Raw genomic sequence first — 15,850 nt, 5'->3', positions numbered from 1 at the left:
GAATACCAAACTTCAGTCAGACATAGAACATGAAGGGTCATCTCAGTTTAACAAACACAGGAGGAAGTAGCAAATGGGAAGGTAAACTTCACACTCTCCCTGGAGCCCAGCATTAAGCCCTGACCGGATTTGCTGCTCCCACAGGGCACTGCGTTGGTGGTCAGAGAAAGTGTGGCTCCAGAATAAAATTGAATGCTGTGTGAATGGGAAGAAGGAGCCTGAAGGCCAAGGAGGCTCACTAACTTCATGATCTGATTTCTTCCTGCCAGCCACACTGCATATTACAAGCAGGGCTGGAACTTGGCTCCGCTGGCCAAGCTCCCAGGGCCAGGATAGCCGAGGTATGTCTGGAAAAGAGAGGGCCTTTGCCAAGGCAAGCATCTCCCATGCCAGGCAGACCAGCAAATAAGCTGCCTCTTGAAGTCCCTTCATCTGAATCCCCGAGGAGCCAAGGCTTGTTGAAGTACTAAGTGCAAACTCAGGAGCTGCTGAGTGCCCGGTACTGAGAATATAGAGACAAATGTGCAGAAACCAAGTAGGCTTTCATCTTGTGTTCTAAAAAAAATGTTAATTGATGTTTTTCTGATCCTGAGAATAATGTGTCTTAGTAAAAAAAAAAAATTTAGAAAATTTAAACTGAATCACTCAATCTCTGGGGAGAAACCTTGATAGCATTTTATGGAATTGGATGTGTCTGCTAGCCAAGGAAAAGTGGGACTGGGAAAAAGGCCAGTTTTGTGAATCTTCTTAAAATAGGGTCCAGAATTTCATATTAAAATTTTTTCTTTAAGTTTTGATTGAGACTTTACTTGAAAAATGAAACTAAAGATTATGAAAATAAGTTTATGTTATTCTACACTTAACAGCTCTTGTAATAATAATGGTCAAGGATACTTAGACCCAAGGCAAAAGTTTATTTGCTTTATTAGCATCTTTAAAATAGCAGTGCAGGGCTTCCCTGGTGGCGCAGTGGCTGGGAGTCCGCCTGCCGATGCAGGGGACACGGGTTCGTGCCCCGGTCCGGGAAGATCCCACATGCCGCGGAGCGGCTGGGCCCGTGAGCCATGGCCGCTGAGCCTGCGCGTCCGGAGCCTGTTCTCTGCAACGGGAGAAGCCACAGCAGTGAGAGGCCCGCATACCTCCCCCCCCAAAAAAAAACCTAGCAGTGCATTAATTACTGAAGTGAAAGAAGTAACTGAGTCCTGGGTAGGCAGCTTTTGGATGTGAATATTCCTGTTATAAGGTAACATTCTTTGCTTCATATTTTGCCTTTTTTTTTTTAGGACAATAACAGAAAGGTCGTTTTTATGATGGTGCATTTTTCCCAAACACTTCTCTTGATCTTTTAAATTTAAAGCCTTATCTTCTCAAGCAGCTTAAAGTGTTATCATCCAAGGATAATTTTGACTTCTTCAACAGTTAACTGATCTAACTCTGCAAGATCCAGACTTAATCAGAGGCTTTGAGTGGTTTGAGCAGTTTCTGAGCATCACTTTCATTGATTTCATGAAAGCCTGCACCTTTGCAACAGGTTTTAGTAGATTTGCACTGCATCTGAGTTGGATAATCAGATTCTACACTGTCTGGCAATCAGTGACAAAGGGTAGACAGTCTATTCACTGGTCCACATTCCCCGTCAGCTGAGAGCTGGTAATCATAAGTCTTGCAACAGTGCTGAAGGTAAGTTCTCCAAGCTAAAGTCAGTGTAAGCAATGATTGAGGCACAAAAGGAATCAGAGCCAAGGAGAAGCCTTGTCCTTAGAATCTCTCCCATGTACCTCCTTGTGGGGTACCATGTGCCTGGCGGAGGTAAAAAGCACCCTCCCCCCACTAGATCACTATTCCTGATGCTGTCTAAAGCCAGGGCACAGCTAGTTTAGCCACATCATACCAACATTCATCTTTTAAAGGTTCCCTGAGACTTCTTTGACTACAGGATGCCTGCCTGACTATGGAGTGGGGGTGGAGGTGGGCTGGGGTGGTACCTAGCTCCATAGTGACCCTGTTTTTTAAGGTTATGCCCCAGGCAGGATCTAAAACCAGAGCAAAGGGGATGCTGATACTGCTTTGAGATTAAGTGCTCCCTGATGGGGGCAGCTATGCTGACTTTATAACCAGTAGTTAGAAAATTTTTCCTTTGGTTAGTAAGGATTTGAACAACATTTGTTAGCATGTGAGGGTTCCCCTCCCATTGCCTCTCCCCACCTGGGAACAAATGCCCAGTACTTTCCAGAAGCTCTCAGTGCCAGCAGCCTCATCTATAAAGAGTATTGTCTGAGGTCAGGTTCACCGGAGAAGAACCTGAGATGGGGATTCCTGGGCAAATGATTTACTGCAGAAATGCTCTTGGGAGAAAAGGAGTGAAGGGAACAGAATGGGGCAGAAGACAGGAGCAAACAGGGATGTGCTCTCAGCCTAATCCCACGGGGGCTCTGGAACATGAGTTGCACAGTACAGCTGGTCTCACCTTGAGGCAAAGGGGCAGCCTTTTGCACCCATGTCAATCATAGGCTGCAGAGGAAGGGTGTTATAACCTCCCAGGCAAAGCAGCTCCCATTCAGCCAGGGACTGGAAGTCATCTAGTAAAGGGGTTCTGGGTGCAGCACTTGTGCCATCCACACCAGCAGTCACAGTGTTTGCTGAAGCCCATGCTCTGGGGGCCTCTTTGCCTCATAGCTACAGTGAAGAGTGGAAAATGGAATTAAAGCCTTTCAGTCAAGGGGACTTACATAGCCATGGGGGGGCTGTTATGGTGCTGACAGGCGCAGAAGGGTGATCCATGACATTCCTCCCTGTCGCAGCGTCCGGGAGTGCGTGAGTCATGACCGTACACTGAGCGCTCTCATTCCTACGGAAGTCTTTGGTTTTCACTCTTTTTGCTTGTCCCCCACCCCAAGATCCAACCAGAATTCTGTCACTTCTATTAGACTGAGTAGGGTGGAAGAGAGATGTGGAATAATGCAATAAATGCTGGTTTAAATGTTATTTCCTCACATTTTGGAATTAACAAAAATAAGGTAGTTCAGCAGTTCTCAGACAATCAAAAGCAGTCTTAGATCAAAGCTGAGTAAACAGAGGTCCCCTCAAGTTCCAGAGTAAATTTTTAAAGCCTAGTGAGTCCTTCACATCCATGTAAAGCCTGAAGAAGTCTTCGGGGTGATAAATCTTTGAGAACGGATAGACCTTTGACTTAAATTGAAAACCTCTCTCCTGGTTTGAAAGGGATTTCCAGTGAGATGTTGAGCTTTGGAACTGGGTTGAGTAATATAATTTATGTATATCCTGGGATGCTCTTGAGAGTAATTACACCAGAACGACAGACGTAAACCAAGACTGTCCCAGGGAGTTAAGGTCACCTAGGCTTGAGCTCGCTGCTTCTAATGCCCACAGGCCAGTTAGCTAGTATTTAGAGTAGCTTGTACTTGGGCCAATTGTGGACATTGCTTCTTGGGTGAGGAATTATAAGGAAGAGAAAGGTGACAAGAGGCCACCAACAGTGAATCATTAGGACCAATCTTTGGGCCATGCAGTTCGTAAGACAGCATTTGAGAAATTATTCACTGGTTTTCCTTATTGAGATTGCCGCTGCATGTTCTCAAGATTCCAAGAGCAGCCCCTCACGCTGCCCTGTAAATGTCTGTTTCTCTGCTGGAAGATGTTCCCCTTCTAAGCTGTGAGCTCTTCAAGGACAGGGACTAATGTCATTCAGATCTGTGTCCTCAGTGCTGATCGTGGGAGGTGATGTGATGACTCAGCCACTCAATGGATGCTCAGGGTCTGTTCCAAATCCTGTGCCATGCCCATATTAGATATGCAAACTTACCTGCTACCCACGAGTGTTTGGGGCAAGATGGGTGAAGGAAACCTTGGAGGAAGGGCTGAGGAAAGGTGTTCCTGACAGTGGGAACAACTAGGCAAAAGTGTGGAAAGTGTGGAAATGAGACCAAGAAAAGGATATTTGTAGAATAGTGACATATGTGCTCAGAGAGGTAGGGGCCAAATGGATGCCAGTGTTAAGATTTTGAGTTTTATTATGTTCATAATGGAGAGAGGCATTTTAAGAAGATTCCTCAAGAAACCTGTAGAATGGACCAAAAAAAGGCAAACTCATAGCAGTGGCTCCCAAAGCATTGCACAGTGGAACACTTACTGTATCACCTATCATGAATTGAAAATGCTTATCTCAGGCCCCACAATCTCAGAGTATACTCAGGGTCTACTCAGACCACTGGGGCATGGCCTGGGAATCTGTATTTTTTAAGGTGCTCCCAAACCAATTTTAATGCAGGAGGTCCCAAGTCCACATGAGGGATGCTGACTAAGGTCACAGAGAACCGTTAGAAAACTTATAACAGTCACTGAGGTCAGTTATCCCCATTAGATATCTAGATTGGATGCTGAAAGATAAGCTACAGTTCCCTTTTATATTTATATATCTCCTATGTTTTATTTCGTTGTATTTCGGGTTGTTTCTGTTGCTGTTTCTTTGTTGCTATTTTCTAAATAAAGTTTTATTGATGTTTAGAAAACAGACAAAAGTACACAAATCATTAGGCGCCCAGCTCAGTGAATTTTCACAATGATCACACCTGAGAACATCCCCAGCACCCCGAGAACTCCCTTCCACTTGCCACCCGCCAATTATTATCTTGACTTCTAATCCCACAGATGAGTTATTTGTTTTTTGTCATTTCTACTTTTTGTGTTTGATAATGTTCATAATATATTAGTGTAATAGTATATGTGTATAACATATAACTAAGTAGGTATGTTGTGGTAAGTGCTCACATTTTTTTTTTTTTTCTGATTAGACAACTTAAACTTTTTTTATTTCACCCATCTACCTGGAAGTGTGGGTCTGGGCTGAGGTGCAGGTCTTGGAAATTGGAGGAGGGAGCATGGGTGACATTTCAAAGCCAGAATCCACACAGGTTGGTTCCTTTTGGCTGCCATTGTGTGTTGCAGAGTTGCCAAGGCCCTCGAGAAGATCAGGGCCTTGGTAGGGGAAGGAGATAGGTTTTAGAGTCAGTCAAGAATGACCTTGGGGGCTTCCCTGGTGGCGCAGTGGTTGAGAGTCTGCCTGCTGATGCAGGGGACATGGGTTCGTGCCCCGGTCCAGGAAGATCCCACATGCCGCGGAGCGGCTAGGCCTGTGAGCCATGGCTGCTGAGCCTGCACGTCCGGAGCCTGTGCTCCACAGCGGGAGAGGTCACAACAGTGAGAGGCCTGCGTACCGCAAAAAAAAAAAAAAGAATAACCTTAAGGAAGTCACATGACCTCATTGAACTCCAGCACCCCAGCTTCTAGACATTCAGCCAGTGCTAGTTCTGTTCTGTGCCTTCTCCTTTTCCCAAATCTGCAAACATTCTGTCTCCCCTCAGAAGTCTTGATTTGGCCTCAGTGAGTCAGAGAGGCCCTGTGGGTTATGAAGAGCCTCCTGCTTTCCATTGACTTTGGTTGTAAACCATGTGTGCAGGTGGAAAGATGGCAGCTCCCCGTGGCCCCTTTCCTGGTTTTCTCGAGCCTGTCTGTAGAGTCCACCCAGGCCAGCTATGCTGGGAACCCTCTCCTTGCCCTTGCACCTACCCCCACCCTGGGAAGCCTTGCTGAGGGTGCAGCTCAGCCCTCATTGCTTCATGCTGTAGAAAGAATCCCTGTGTTTTCCTTGGTGCGATTTTCTTAGCGTTTATTTTTCCTCAACTAGTAAGGTTTTGAAAGGCAAGATTAGGGTGTGAGCCAGAAAGGCGACTTGGATGCCTTTTAATGCAAACCTAAGGAGGCATCCAGCTCACGTGTGGGCTGTCCCGTTTCACCAGGAGAGCACCGGGGTTCAGAGCCAAAGTGTTGATTAAGAATGAAGAGTGTTCTTACTAATAAGAACCTGCTGTATAAAAAAAAAAAAAACAGAATAAAATTCAAAAACAATAATAATTGCTTTAAAAAAATCACATTTTTAACTCTTTTTATCCCTACATCTTCCAAACTTTTTGACCCCAAAACCCTTTTTTAAAATGTAATACCCACAGAACTAATGTTTTATGGAACACAGTTAGGGAAACTCTGATATACAATAACAAACATGATTAAAAAAAAAAAAAAAAAAAAGAATGAAGAGTGGTTTTGTCCTCTGCACCGTCTTCCCAGAGAACCTCTGGCAAGGGTGGGCAGTCAGAGGAGGATGGGGACTTGGCCTGTCAGAGGCTCCTCATTCCAGCACAGCCAACAGTGGCTGTTGTCTGAGAACTTCCCTAAAGCAGGACCATGTCTGCTGAAGCCTGGATTTGCCTGCCTGGGGCTCCTCCACACACCTACCTGTCCTGGTGCAGCCGGCCCATCTGTTGGTACTTTTTGTCTTTCAGGAGGAAATGGGCATTTCCTGTGAACTGCTGGAATCGGACTTCCTCAAATGCAGTGTGGGATTCCCTTTCATGAGGTCAAAGTCGAAGGTAAGGGGCAGGGACGGGGCACTTCCTTGGCAGCACCCCCGGCCCTTCCCACCAGCCACTCATTCTGCAACTGCCTCCCCGAGGTTTCGCCCACACCCCACTGCAGCAGGGTGGCCAGCAAAGCCCTGCCTGGGCACAGCCAGCCCTGTCCATGGCCATCTCCAAGTCTGTTCCGGGGGGCCGTGGACATGTGGTCCTTCCCCTTGATCCATGTGACATACCGCAGATGTGAGACACACGCCACGGCCTTTGTACTTTGTCAGTCACCATCTGGTTGGCCTCTTAACATTTTATTTTCTGGGACATCCCATGCCACTTTGAGTCCCTGGGACAACATAGGAGAAGATGTGGTCTGGGCTAGTGACCTACAGTCCTGGCTGTCACCCCCCGGGAACTCACAGTTTTTTGAAGAGGCCTCTTAAAATATAAATAATTGTATTGCACTTCATTTTTTCAGAAAAGTACAAGAAAGTACAGTCACTTTGGTATTTATAAGGAGCCAAATTTTCTAAGCGCAAACAATAATATGGTTTAGCATATTTGGAGATTCATGGAACATTCTAGTATGTGCCATCACTATAAAGAGATGCAAAGACATAGAAGATGTGATTTTTGGAGGTAAAACTAGACTCTAAAAGACCAGTTCTGCCTTTTTAAATGGAAGCTGTTTTCCCTGCTATGATTTGAAGGAAATTTTATATTCCTTTGTCTACCTTTTTTCCCTTCCTAAAAAAAAAAAAAGAAAGTTTAATCCTTTTATCCTGCCTATGTCGTAGAATTGGATCATTTTAATCTCTAAGGCTTTTTGGTCTCAGTACATAGGAGCTGTTTTGCAAACCAGTTGTGAGAATGTTCTAGTAAGGAAGATTTGCTCATTTCTTAGCAAATCACTTGAATCCCTCCACCTCGTTGAATGTACCTGCTCCAAACTGTGGTGGCTCTTACATCTGTGATTCCTCAGCCTTTTTTCTGGCTCTGATCCTCATTCTGTCCACATTCATCCCAGGAGAAGGGAAGCCCCAAGTGGTGGCTGTCCTCAGAAAAACTGGCAGAATATGGGCCAAGTCCTGTGAGATTCCAGGTAGGGTGAGGATGCAGGAGGAGGACCCTGAATGCTGGGCATTATTGCCTGTAGTAAAATATGGCACGCACATGCACACACACACACACACACACACACACAAATTTTATTGACATCTTTTGAGCAACAGGAAATAGACTTAATTGAAACAGTTTAAAAGTAGCCATTTTGGGCTTCCCTGATGGCGCAGTGGTTGAGAGTCCGCCTGCCATTGCAGGGGACACGGGTTCGTGCCCCGGTCTGGGAGGATCCCACATGCCACGGAGCGGCTGGGCCCGTGGGCCATGGCCGCTGAGCCTGCGCGTCCAGAGCCTGTGCTCTGCAACAGTGAGAGGCCCGCATACCGCAAAAAAAAAAAAAAAAGTAGCCATTTTGTTGTAAAATCCAGCCTCCCTCCCTCAAACCTGAGGTGCGTCTTGCTAGTTTTAAAGATATTTTAAAAGGAAAACTTATCATTGCAGATGGATCCAGGATCACTTCCCATAAAGAGAAAGTGAATAAATGAATACAATGAAAATAAAGTAATCTTGACTTATGGGGCCTTAAATTTTGTTAAAATTCATTCTCTCTCAAAATAGTCACAGAGCCAACAGAAGTATGGATGTTGGATGTTGGATTTTTTTTCCAGCTTGGTAATGTCACTGCCTTCCTCCACATACAGAAGTGAAGGCCTGTAGCAAGGCTGGTCCTGGAGGCAGGGCCCTGGGGGTGAGTCCCTGGAGAAAGCCCCAGAAGCGACCCAGCAGGGATGGCGCTCCCTCTATCCACAGCCCTGCTTGTCCTGCCCTGCCCTCAGACCCTGTGGGTCATCAGGCTCCAGACCACCTGCTAAGCCTCATGACCACACTATCTGCTTACTTCGCTGGCCGTATGTTTCTGTCTCTCATGACCAGCCTGCCCGGTTCCTGACCTTCTGTTCTCCCAAGCCTCTGGCTCTCATTTTGGCTTTGTGCCCAAATCTTTTGCTTCTTACCTCACTTTGATCTTTAGAGGGTTTAATTCAGATCTCCTGCCAGTTCAGACTCTCTGCTGCAATGAGACCCTTGACTTTCCCTTCCTTTGGGTCCTCCAGCTCTGTTTCCTGTCCTGTCTCCATGTCCCACCCTCACTGTAAGCTGACAGGTCTCACTGCAACAGAAATTTCTGTCTAGAAAGGGATGTCCAGCATCCACTCTAGTTGATGGTCCAATGTCATGATCCAGCGTTCATTACTTTCAGGTAGCATTCAGTTCAGTAGAATCCAGTGTTGCAAAGTTAGACCATTGCCTAGAATTCGTCATAAAGGAACAAAATGATGTCATAAAGGAACAAATATTTAGATGTTAAATAAGTCATAGACTCTCAGAACTTGATGGAATTTAAGGATCATTTTGTCCACCCTCTTCTTTTTTATTGAAATGCAAAGAGATCGAGTATCTTGGCCAAGATCACATAGTTTGTGGTAGAGCCTGGCTCTATAAGCCCTACCCGAGGGGTCCTTCCTGATTCCCACACTTGCCCAGTGTGTATATGGTGAAAACCATTTGCTTGGAGCAGTGTTCCCCGAATCACAGGGTGCCCACCACTGGGAGTACCTGAGATGATTTTGGATGGCTCATGAGATGATTTTAGGTGATACATGGACATAGCACTAAACCACGTTGACTCTAACAGTGAGAAATTTATTACCTTTTCAACACTCTTTCAATCCTAACTTTTTGTGGGAGAAATTCTCTGGTAGCTCTACAATATCTCTAACACCTCCCTATCAGTCATTAATCTCCCTTTTATCAAAATAGAGCAGACCTTAGGCCCAGAGCCTTCAGCAGGCAACAGAATTCAACACCCCTTTGTTTCCGTTATGTTTATTTTTATGATGACCTCCTCTTTATGGCAAGTGATCCTGGATTCCCATCTGTGATAGTGATATAAATTCTTCTCTTTAAAATAGTCTTTAAACAGCAAGAGTGAGGCAATAAAAATACAAAGTACATATCACAGGTGATATGATAAGCAGATGTAGCAAAAAACTGGGATGATGGTGTGTGAGTGAAATTTAGGAAGTCCTGGTTTAAGAGTTCAAGCGTATCGCTTCCTAACGAAAACCTCAGTTGCTGAAAAGGACAGCGTGCCTCTCGCCAGAGTGGGCTCTGGGTTTTATTGCTCAAGTTGTATCTCTGGCCTGACCATCAGAGAGAAATGCACACAGAATAAAGCTTGCCGTGCAAATGAGCAACCAGAGGTCATAAACTGCAGAAGATTGTAGTGTTTAAGTTTGGAATGCTGGCTGATGCCAAATGTCACTTTCTTTTCCCATAGTATGAATTCAGCGTGATCTTTGATACAAGCCACCTGTCTGGGGAAGAGGAAGTTCTTAGCTTCATCGTTACTGCTCAGAGGTAAGGGGGATTTAAATTTTTTCCAAAGATGAAAGATTTATGGGACCAAGAAAGGTCATGCCCTGGTCATGCTTTGATGATGATGCCCAAAACGCCGAGGAGGAAGGAACTGCTCAGTGATAAAGCCCCAAACCGCTGCATAGAATCGGGTCTCTCAAGGATGGTGCTTGTCTAGTTCCGCTTGTGCAGACACCAGCTCAGAGAGAGCTGGGAAGGACTAGGGGTTCATCCAGTCAGAGGTAAATGATTTTACAGCTGAGGAGAGACAGGCCTGGAGTGGTCAGGATTCCAGCCCAAGCCTATGTGGTTGGTTAGTTCACAAGTGTCCTCTGTGGTCAGTGGCTTCTCATGCATGTATCCCAGCATCCCTTGATGCGAGGACAGGGCTCCTGCAGCCTGAGGGCCTGGCCAAGCCTGTTGGTGGAGGCCCCCAAGAGATGGTCCTCAAGAGAGGGCTTGTCCTAGGAGCTGAGTGGACAGATAGGGAAGGGGACAGTGCAGTAGTGATGTCTTCCCTCAGGACTGTGCTCCTGCCTCTCTCTCTCCAGTATAGCCAAGGGTGCTTGAGAGAGACTCTGGGGTCGTGAGCTGCCTCCACAAGCCAGAATCCACACGTGCCTTGAAGTACCATCTGGGTAGCCCTTGGCCGATAGCTGGGCTGGAAGGAGAGGTATTTAGGTGGGTGAATAGGGAGATACAAGCTTTGACTGCATAGGTTGGATACCCAAGGCAACCTTTTTATTTGAATTTTTATTTGGAAATGATTTTAAACTTAACAGAAATGTTGCAAAGAATAGTGCAAGGAACTCCTGTATACCCTTTACCCAGATTCACCCAGCCTTGACGTGCTACCTCATTTAGTTTATCATTCTCTTTCTATGTATGATGTTTTCCACTTAACCATCTGAAAGTAAGTTGCAGATATCATGCCTCTTTACCCAAAAGTGTCTCCATGTGTTTCCTAAGAATGAGGCCATTCTCTAAAATAACCCCAGTATAGTTATAAAATTCAGGAAATTTAACACTGATACAATGCTATTATCTAATCTCTAGTCCATGTTCCAGTTGTCCCAAAAATGACTTTGTAGCCACTTTTTTACTGGTCCAGAGTCTGATCAAGGATCAGGCATTCAGTTATCATGTCTTATCTCTAGTTGCCTTAATCTCCAAGACAAACTTTCATGCCAAGGGATCTGAATCTATCCCAGAGGTGGTCTGGAGATCTGAACCAAACACTGTGAAGCCCAAGGTCAGGCAAGATCCACAGAAAAAAAGGTGAGATATTGTTATCTCAGGAACCTCATGGCTAATGGAGGCCGGGAAAATGGAAGGCCAGACACTAGATGAGCAGACCATGAAACCAGGGGCTGCAAGTCAACCAGAGAAAGGAGATTGTGCAGCCACAGGTTAGCATGCGGCCAAGACTGGAGACCCACTGAATCCGGGGTGCAGAGCGAGGCAAGGGGCTAAGCGTTGTAAAACTAAGGCCCCCACCCACATGGTCACCTCTGAAATGAGGGTGCTCAACCCAAGACTTCCTCCAAGGAGGACTGCACCCTTGGGCACTAAGAAGGCGCTCCTGGTCCCACATTCTGAGAGAGAAGGTCATCTCCCAGACTTTTCAGATGAGCCCCATGGTGCAAGATAACAGGTGCCGGCTCAGCCATCTATCTGACCCCCAGGTAGAGCAAGGGGTCCTGCTCTGGACCACTGCTCTCAACCCCATTCATGTCCATCAAGTGTAAAGCACTGAGCAGAAGCTGAGAGGGAGCAGGGATGAATGAGAGAGAGTCTTCCATCTCAAACCTCATCAAGACAGGGTCAGTCTAGAGACAGAGGCAGACACGGCTCAGTGCAGGAAGTAGGGCAGAACAGCCCAGGGCAGGCACTGTCCCTCACTCATTCTACAAACCTTTGAGCACTTACTACGACCAGCCACTGTGTGAGACAAGGGGAGATACAGCAGGGACCAAAGTTAGTAAAAGCCCTTCTCTTGGGCTCCTACAGTCGCTTCAAGCCTCAAAGCAAATTCACAAATCCATAATCAAAGTGTCTCCTATCCCATGAAATAATCAAAACTTGATTTCAAGTTAAGGCTTCCTCCCCTCTGCCAGGGCAAGGCTGCAGGAGGGAAGCCTTTCTCTGGGAATAGTCTAGCTTTCCTGCAGTGGTGCTTCTACTGGCCTTCTCCCCCTTTTCCTGAGAGCCCCCCAGGCTCACAGCAGGGGTTGTGAGAGGTAAAAGGCAAACAGGAAAGGTCTTACTTACCAGGCACTGCTGCAGGCACTCACTCAGTCTGGGTATGCAGAGCTGGCTCCTCCCCTTTGGGAACCCCCTCCACCCTCCCACTACTCTGGAGGCTCACCTGTGCTTCCTCCCTCACCACATCTTCCAACCTCAGCCTCTAGGCAGCCAAAGATGCCTTCAGTTCCTGCTGCCGAGACAGTGCCCCGAGACAGGACCAAAGGTGACCCTACCCTGGCTCTTGCTTGTAGATCCCACTCAGGAATCTTTGCCCTGACAGTCTCTGGAAAGGCAGGTGATCCTTGTGGAGTCAGGAGGGGAAAGCCAGCAGCCCCTTCCCCTTAAGTTTCCTGGGCCTGCATCTGACTGTCCTGATCAAGGTCCTCTGAAGCTTAAAAGGCAGTCACCCTCCCCTGACCACAAACCATTTTCTCCAAAATCTGTCTCCAAGAATCCTCCTTTCCCGACTCTGTTACATCCTTGACATTATAGTTTGGGTTGTTGCCACCAGACATAGTAAATCCTGGTTTAGTGCTTTCCTCTGAATTTTGGCATCTATTACGCCTCAGCCAAAACTTGGATTTTAACACCCTGTCGTACTCACCCCAGCCTGAGTGATTCTTGAATTTTCACAAAAACACCAATTAGTCAAAGGTTAGACTAAGATTCTTCCCAAGTGCTGAATCTTTCAACATCACCCTTGGTCCATTCTTGCCTCTTACTAATTAATGGCTTTGCCCGCAAAGCCTGAAGTCACTGGGCATTTGGGAGGTTCAGGTCAGGCCCCAACATATACAACCCAACAGTAGACAGCAGCAGGACTGGTGGGGCAAACACTTAACGAGGTTTTGTTTTATTTTTTCACTGGAGTCCTTCCTCAGTCTCAGTGTTATTTAAAACTCACAGAATTAAGATTAAATTTCCTTTGGGAACCATTGTGAAGCTGGAAGGATACATTTTCAGAGCCCCTCAATCCACCACCACTGTAGCATATTTTTGCGTTTAATGCTGCTTTCTCTATTTTTTTTTTTTAGCATTTTCCTTGATATTTTAGAGAATGTTCTTGTCTTAAAAATGAGAGCACAGCACGTCACAGTGGTTGTTTGACCCTCTTTACCTTGTGTTGTCATATCCAACCTCCACTCCAAAGGTGATGACTTTCTGGCCTTTAGTTCAGTACTAGTGGGACTTAACAAACACTAATTATATCCTACATATTGCAGTAGGACATGCAAACCAGATGGAAATAAAAACCACAGTGAATGTTAAAATACAGTCCAGCAATCCCCCAACTCCTGCACAACTTTCCAGTGCAGCATGGCTCCCGCTGTCTGTCAGGGTAGCATTGCCACAGGAATAATAGCATTTCAACACAGATGACAATTGTCTGAGCTTGCCAGCTTTGAAATCATGCAAGACGTGATTTTTTATTCACACTATTTTCAATATCACATCATTCACGTTTACATAAAGCATGGCTGTGATCTAATAGAAACGCAAAGCATAGAGAAGGTAGACTTTGTTCCCACTGCTAGAATCCAAGAAGGGCTTCACTGGGGAGGTGGCATTTACACAGAGGAGTCTGTTTTGGGGCTGAAGAAGCCTAGGCACAGTGGTGAGGATGTGCATGGCACAGCCTACTCTGTCACACCCATGTGACTGGTGGGCATTGAAGTGTGTTGGGGATTCCTGACCATCTCAGAGGAAGGGTGGGGGACATACAAGGGCAGTAGAAGGAAGATGAGGCTGAAAGAGGAGATTGGGCTGGGCCACGGAGGGCCTTGACAGCCTCAACTGCATTCCCCAGGCAGTGGGGAGCCACTGAAAGTTTTTGAAGAGGGGAGTGATACAATGCAATGGCTTGCCCACAGAGCACAAGACTGTTGGACTTAATAAAGGGGGGCAGATGCTTATTCCAACCTGAAAATTATTCTGCTGTTCCTAGGATCCACAGAAAACTCGCCATTGTTGGGCAGATCTATCAGCGTGCTGTCTGGGTCTCTCAACACCTGGAGCAGCTGATATTCATGGGAAGGAACATTTGGGCAGGAAATATGACATGGAAGAGACTTTTCCTTGTCAAAAAGAGGAAACTCCACCTACTTCCCAATCCCATTTAGGGCTAATCAGAGGTGTCAAAGAAGGGGAGCAAACAACACAATGGCAGAAACTTTATCTACTAGAATCTCATGTCCATAGACCAGTGGTGTTCTGATCTTAGGAGCCCATTGGAATCACCTGGGAGCCTTAAAAACTACCGATGCCTGGTCCACCCTACAGGGATCCTGATCTAATTTGTCTGGGGTGAGATCTGGGCATTGGGATTTTTTTAAAGGTTCATCAAGTGATTACTCTGTATAGTCCCTTACTCTATACTGGGCACATTTTCACTCAACACACATCTGTTAAGCACCTACTATTTGCCAGATGCAGTGCTGGGCATATAAGAAAACGCTAATAACTTAATTAAAGAACATCCCTTTATGTACATTAATATTTCTATATAGCATTAGGGAACACCTAGTACTGGTCGCTTAAATAATTAAATATCAGAATCTTCTAATTTCTTGAATCACAGATGTTTAGGAAGCTGTGTTATCTATTAAACTTGCAGCAGAATAGTTCAGGCACCCATTTCTCTGCAGACTTTGGTGAAAATCTGGTCTTACTCTCCCAGAGGGCACCCACAGCACTTGATTCCCTACTGTGACGGAAAGATCCTTAAAGCTCCTTATCTTGAAAGCCACAGTTAAAATACCAATCGTCCTTTTCTTCCCGTCACCACCCTTTGAAGATCTCTTGCCTACTTGTGGATTTAGGAGGATAGAAAGTTGAGACTAAACAGTTTCTCAAGAGCTCCTGTCTCAGCAGCCTGGCTCTGCAGACCATGGGAAGCATCCCAAGTCACGAGCTTGCAGAATAACTGGGGGCCTTTTGATGTTCAGCCTCTTTATCTCAACTTTGCAACTTCACTCAGTCTGGAGCAGTCACCCGATGACAGATGAGACTGTTGGGCCAGAGCTGCCAGCGGCCACAGGTGGCTGGACAAATGGCAGGGCACGGGGTGGTGCTTCCATCAGGAACCAATTACTCAGACCTGGTGGGATGCTGGGTGAGGGGAGGGAGCAGGCCCGGACGTTGCCATCCTCCCATCCATTCAGGAGTCACCTCTGGTTTGCTCTGAGCAGTGATTGTACAGCTTTTATTGTCCCCCTGGGAAAGGAAGGGCAAGGAAGTGAGGCCAGGTGGGCACCTGATCCTGCTGCTTCTGTAAACTGTGATGGATTCACCCCATATGCGGAAGACAGATGAGGAGTTAGGGGTCAGAGTCACAGAGCACCATTGTTTCAGAACAATAGGAGAGAGGAGGAGAGGGGATGTGAGCTATTGAAGTATGGTTGCATTCAGCACTCACTGGTGGGGAGAGGAAGGCAGTGGGGGCGGAGGGAGGGCAGGGAGCCGGCAGGACCTCTGCACAGGTGCAGGGAATGATGGGTGGGGAGTGGTCCGGATGAGCTGTGTCCAAACCTCAGCGGGTCTTGGGGACTCTTATGTTCCACCCCTGGAGGGTGAACTTAGCTTTCAACTGGGACCCTGTGTTCACTCTGTGTGGTAGAACCAAGTATAGGTGCTGGGTTCAGCACCATGTACCCAGTAGCCATGCTTTTTCCCAAGGTGGTTGCTTCCCTACAATAATGATC

General features: G+C 46.4%; 1 protein-coding gene across 1 annotated transcript in view; it reads left to right on the top strand.

Annotated features, from left to right (window-relative positions):
- Positions 1-15,850, top strand: part of ITGA9 (integrin subunit alpha 9) — a 362,363-nt gene that overhangs the window by 273,508 nt on the left and 73,005 nt on the right. The window contains exons 19-20 of the mRNA XM_082639253.1: positions 6,360-6,446; positions 9,826-9,905. Of these exons, the coding sequence (XP_082495379.1) occupies positions 6,360-6,446; positions 9,826-9,905 (167 nt within the window). The remainder of the gene's footprint in view (positions 1-6,359; positions 6,447-9,825; positions 9,906-15,850) is intronic.

The sequence above is a fragment of the Mesoplodon mirus genome, assembly GCF_964341445.2.
Source record: "Mesoplodon mirus genome assembly, chromosome: 12".
Classification (NCBI taxonomy): Eukaryota; Metazoa; Chordata; class Mammalia; order Artiodactyla; family Ziphiidae; genus Mesoplodon; species Mesoplodon mirus.
Note: the sequence above shows the minus strand (reverse complement) of the source record. Positions and strands in the feature narration are given on the sequence as shown.